The 6,000-nt window shown below is 55.4% G+C and overlaps 1 protein-coding gene across 1 annotated transcript in view; it reads right to left on the reverse strand.

The window, feature by feature from the left end:
• LOC141970617 (protein CEPU-1) overlaps positions 1 to 5,151 on the reverse strand; it is a 356,787-nt gene extending 351,636 nt beyond the window's left edge. Inside the window, exon 1 of the mRNA XM_074927294.1 lies at positions 5,021 to 5,151. Within this exon, the coding sequence (XP_074783395.1) occupies positions 5,021 to 5,096 (76 nt within the window). The 5' untranslated portion in view covers positions 5,097 to 5,151. The remainder of the gene's footprint in view (positions 1 to 5,020) is intronic.
• Between the last annotated feature and the right edge of the window lie 849 nt (positions 5,152 to 6,000).

Genomic DNA, 6,000 nt, shown 5'->3' on the forward strand with positions numbered 1-6,000 from the left:
TAACTTGACCTAGATCTGTCAACTGATCAATTTTTTGTCCCCATAGGGAAAAAATAAAATAGGGGGAATCACAATATGGATATTTTTAAGCAAAAGCTGCAAGAAAAAAATACACGAAGCAGACACTTCCAATACTGAATGCACTTGTCTCATCCACAAATCATGTTTGGCACAAGAGGAAGACAGAAAAAAAAAAAAAGCCAGGCTTACTATAATGGCCAAAATGCCTACGTGGATAAAGGAAAAGCAGCTTTTGCTACGCGCTAGGACATCCCAGAACTGGTTGCAGGCTCCAAAGCACCCAGAAGCAAGTCTTGTAAACAGGGATAGATAAGTCTGTTTTGAGCTGGTTGGGATGGTCCCTATGATGCTTCAGAAATCTAGTCGTACTTGAGGGTTGTTTGGTTTTTTTTCAAGCTCACAACTACCGCTTGATCTTCTTTGCTTGTCAAACTCCTATTCATCTCCTCTTGGCCAGCCAAAGAGTCCCAGCCCCATACCTCCTCGACCACACAGCCCAGGTCTGCTTCATCACCTATCCCACCCTAGATAACCACAGCCACCTTCTCCCTCCCTGCACTTTAAGAACAGCAAGCAAGCACACGCCCTGAAACACGTGGAAGCGTGCACAGGATCCTGCACACCTCTACACCTCAACTGGGGCTCCTAAACCTATTGCAGGTACAGCATGAACCAACTCCAGGCCGTGTTCCCCACCACGCCACGCTATCAGGTATCTCAGTACAAACGACTCATCTGATGGAGATCTCCCCATACACACAGCATAGAGCAACCCCCAGTTTACTCCTTGCTGTATTTGATCTGCTCACCCCTGCGTGACCAAATCAGCAGGGGGATGCTCCCGGGAAAGCAGCAATACCCCACACATGGAAAACCCCATGTACAGTGTCACAGAGCGCCCATGGCAGAGCCACTGCCCAAGCCAAGATCCCAAGCACCAACCCAGGGTTTTAGGTGCCATCTCACGTTCTTGCACAACACAACCCTGCTTTCAAAAGCATCTTCCCAGTGGCAAAGGTCTGCTTGGGTTCCTGTTTACACTGCTGAGTCTTAAAAAAAAAGTGTCAATTAATCCCATGTGGTGGCCTGATTTCCAAAGGTGCCGGATACCTACTTGCAGATTTGGTTAAAATCAACAGGAATGACGGATGTTCAGCAACGCTCCAAATCAGGCCATTGAGTAACCAGCACGCATTCCCCTCCTTTTATGTACTACACATAACTGGGTTATCTAATCATGTAGGTATTGATTATTACTGTTATTACCTATTAAATAGCTATTTTCTGCTGTTGGGGTGAATATCACATTTTATTGACCTGCACGGTAACTATTATCCACCATGAAGTCACATCCAATATTTTCCCCAGGGAACAATAAATCCGGGTATTCACAGAAAGATGTCGATACACATAATTTTTCTTATACACATTCATTAACACAATTACCTTCTTGCACGAACTGCCAGAAGGTTTCCCCCTCCTGCCTTCGCCAAGAAAAAGTCCTCCCGGGATGCAGAGCCCCGACCCACCCGGAGTTCCCAAATCCTGCCCTTCCCGAGGGGAAGCAGCTCCTGCTCCTCCCTGCAGCCGTGTCTCCAGGGCAGATCCAGCCTTTCCATCACACCCGAGTGCAGCCCGTGTCTCCGCTGGGGAGTTATCTGCAACCCAGCCGCATTGACGGAGCGAATAATTCTCTCGGATGAGAAACACCCCGTGTATGATGTTGACATATGCTATTATTTTACATACCTATTTCAGCTTGTATGCTTATTAGAATAAGGTCTTTATGCTAATTTGTAAATCAAATTCCCATAATTCTTGGCTTACTGATGCTAAAGGCCCAGCTAAATCTTCTATGACCTTTTAGCCTGGTTAATCCTTTTACGCATGGTTGAGTAAAGAGTTTTCTTCTCTCTTCCACTCCCGAGTGCTGGGGTGGGATTTTTCCTCAAGCCCTCCTCTTCCTCAAGCAAACCAGCTGGGTGCAAGTCAGGGACACCAGGCAGAGGCAAGACCACGTCTTTGAAAGACGGGAAGAGAGAAAACACTGCTGTTGGGTCCTTAAATACACTCTAGAATAGTCACTGGTGCTATTTAAAAATCGTGCAAGAAAAAACCACAGCAAACCCAATGAGAGTTGTGTTGCCAACTAGCCACTCCCTGATGCCCGGGGCTATCCCAGCCCTTCACAGCCTCCCTCTTCCCAGGTCCTTTCCCCAAGGCACGGCTGGGGACCTGCGGCCATGGGATGGACACTCGCATCTTCTTCCCACAGAGATGCAGCGTCCGAGCAAGGGCTCCGGCCTTGGTCTCTCCCACCAACAGCCCGGAGGCAGCAACAGCTCCCTGGAAAACTGCAAATTTGAGGCTCACACGGCTCCTTCCTAGGACACCACACTCAACAACCCCCGTTTTGGGGGGGGGGGGGGGGGGGGGCACTTTCCAGAAAGCCAACAGTGAATCTGCAAAACTTGGAGGACTTCAGGAGGTTTTCACAAATGCAGGTGGTCAAGCACTTGCGAATTATCCCACTTGACGCTCCATTTTACTCTCAAGCACACTCACAAACCACTCTTCTTATTGTTTGTTTGGCTGTAAATAGGTAAATGACCTGGAGTATTGATAAACTGCTGCAGAGGGCAGCACAGATCTCTTGAGCTATTTGTAGTAGATTTGTCTAAAACACAGTTTTCTTGCATGACAATAATTTTCGCATTTTCAAACACAAGCCAGCTCCACTTTTGTGTAACAAGCAAGAGAGAAAAGTTAAAAATTCAAAAAAAACCCCACTGTATCAGAGTTCATGGAACTATGTGACAATGCATACATAACTATATACCACCTTCGGGGCTGAACAACCCCCAATTTCTCATAACTCCCTCAAAGTTTTTTGTTGAAAAGCAAAATTATTTTTGCTAGATTTTTTTAAGGTTTCTTTTAATGACTCTTTTAAATACAATTATGCAAGAAAACCTCCCAGGGGGAGTCCTTCCCTCCGACAACCCAGCATACCCATCTCCCAGCCCCAAATTTTTGCTACCCAAGGCTGCCCTGGGCAAAACTTTGCTCAGCATCCCACAGCTCTGCTCTGGGTGTCGTGTCCCCCCCGTCCCCCCCCCAGCCCACGGTGCAAGGCAGCTCCCGGCTTCCCCCCACCCCAGCGGTGACTCAGGGACTTCTGGCACCCACAGCAGACTCCTGCAAGGCAGAGGGGGGATTTTTTGTTTTGTTTTGTTTGTTTGAGGAGGCAGTGCATTCCTCCCCACCGCTCTGCTGCCGAGGAGATTAAAAAATAAAGGAAAAAACCCAACTACTTTCTGATCTGTAAGCTTTGATGGGAGCTGGGAGAGGAGGCATGAGAGATGACCAGAGGCAGGGGGTAAGACTGCAAAGAAGCCAAGTCAGGAGCCAAAGGCAAGCATTAGCAAAATAAATAAATAAATGAAGCAGAAATACTGGGTAGGAGAAATAAGAAGGGGAAAGGCAGCTTCGCCCCCATCCTGTGGTCCCTGCAGAGGCGGCAGCCGAGGGGGTCAGGGCTCCCGTCCCCAGAACCCCCCCTCGGGAGCAGGGATGGGGGGATGCCAGCATCCCGAGCAGCAACCCTGGGCGAAGGAGAGCGCTGGAGGAGGGAGAGAGGGAGGAAGGCGAAGAGGAGAAATGCCTTGGCGTGTGCTGTGCATGCTAAGCAGCCCGCGCCGGTCGATATGGCAGGGGTGGCTCTCGGCAAGAGCGGGCCCAGCCTGCCCAGGAGAGAGAAGTTTGAGCGGAGATGGGGGCCGGGCATCCCCCCCCCGCTCCACCGGCTCACACCGCCCCCCAGCCCGGCCCGGGCAGCCCCCCTGCCCCACGCAGGCAGGGTCTTCACACCCCACCCGAGTGCTGCTGCAGAGCACCTCGGCTGAAAGGGGGGGGGACGGGGGGGGACACACCAGGCAGGGATGGATTTGGGCATGGGGGTACCCAAACCCTGTCCCCATCCCTCGGCGGGCACCGGGGCGGCGCAGGGGTGCTCTCCCCTTCCCCACGCAGGAGGCTGCATCCACACATCGCCCCCCCCCCGCACACACACAGGGGTGCCTCCATCACCCCCCCAGGGGTGCCTCCAACCCCCGCAAAGCCCCGGGTACCACCCGCGGTGGGGCTGGGCGCACTCCGGCCACGATGCATTGCAGCCCACCCGCCCCCCTTTTCATCCCCGGGACGCATCTCCCCTTCCCAGCCCCACAGGCGGCCCGGTGCAGGATGTGCCCCCCCCGGGATAACCCCACTCCCACGGCCCCTCCAGATGGCTGCGAGGAGACTAACGCGAGCTGACAGGCTCGGCGCTCCCGGCCAGATGGGGCTGGCTCTTGCGTCCTCCTTCCCCCCCGCCACCCCATCTTCTCCCCCTTGCTTTTTGCTCTTTTTGGCACAGCCCCCCCCAACCGAGGCACCATTCCCGGGGGGGTGGGCAGGCAGCCGGGACAGGCTGGACAAGGACTTCCCAACTCCCCAGCCCGGGGGGGGTGGAGGACGGGCAGGAGCCGAGGCTACACCGAGTTTTTGGGACGACCTTGCAGACGGGTCCGGCAATGCAAGGGGGGGGGGGGGGGGGGGGGCGGGGGCGCAGCACAGAGGGCCCCCCCCCCAGCCTGTTGGATGCATTGCTCCTGCAGGAACTAAGTTGAGATGGCCGAGTCTGCCAGCACCGGCTTCCCACACCCCCACACCCCCCCCCCAAAAAAAAAATCAGCACGAGGGCTGCTGCGCCATGGGAGAAGTTCCCCCACAGCCCGGCGCCCCGGGGGAAGGGGGGGGCATGACTGGGGAGATGCGGTCGTGCCGTACCCGCATCCGCACACCCCCCCCGCAACTTAACAGCGGGTTGGGGACCCTCTCCCAGCTCTGCCCCCGCTCCGGGAGGGTTCCTCAGTCCCCCGTCCCCCCCCCACACCCCCCAAGTGGGGCCGCGCACCCCCCCGCCCGCATCCCCCGCAGCATCCCCGCCCGGCCCTACCTTGGGAGAGGAGGAGAGCGGCCATCCCGGCGAAGATCACCCAAGAGACGGGGTGGTGCATTTTCGCCTGGGCCATGTTTCACCGCGGGCTGCGTTTTTTTTTTTTTTCCTTTCCTCTCCTCTCCTTCCCCCCACCCCCCCACCCCCCTTCACTGCCTGCCGGGGAGAGGTTTAAAATCCAGCGTTTCCCGGAGCAAAGCGCAGGAAGGAAAAGGGGGGGGGAACCAAAAAAAAAAAAAAAAAAGGAAAAAAAGGCACCGCAGGGTGGGGGAGGGAAAAAAAAAAATAAAAAAAGGGGGGGAAGGGGGGGTTGGAAGGGGTTGCAAGGTGCGAGGGACAGGCGCTGCCGTGCCCGCCGCTCCGGCCCGCACACGCCGCCCGGCTGCAACACGCCGCCGGCCGCGCACGCAGCCCTCCCCCGCGCCGCACTCATTGGCTGCGGGGCCCCCCCGCGCCCCCCCGGCACCCGCACCCCCCCTTCGGCATCCGCACACACCCCCCCCTCCGCCGGCACCCGCACCGAGGGGCTCCCCCACCACTGCCCTTCCCCGCTTGGGGAAAGAGGGGCGACCCCCCCACCCCCCCCTCCAGGAGTGACCCCCGCACCCCCCCCGGGGTGACCCCAGCCGTACCCTCAGTTTCACCACCTGCATGACGATGGGAGGGACACCCCACTGCACCCCCACATCAGCGAGCCCCCACACCATCCTCCTGTGGGGCTGATCTCCCATGGAAATTCCTCTAAAAGCAAATTTAATAGGGAATAACTCTTCCATTTGTAGCAGAAGTCTACTCTTACACCAGATCAAGGCTTATATATATTTTTTATTATTATTTTTTTTTTTCCCCCTGCTGTAACCATGCTCATCCGATTCCTCACACCAAGGTATCCCCTGCTCTGAGCAGCATCTGGGCCACTTGCTTGGGTTTGAACATGCTCCTGTTACTTAAATTCCATTCCACACACCAATTTCTGGTGC

This window comes from Athene noctua, chromosome 26 (assembly GCF_965140245.1).
Source record: "Athene noctua chromosome 26, bAthNoc1.hap1.1, whole genome shotgun sequence".
NCBI lineage: Eukaryota > Metazoa > Chordata > Aves > Strigiformes > Strigidae > Athene > Athene noctua.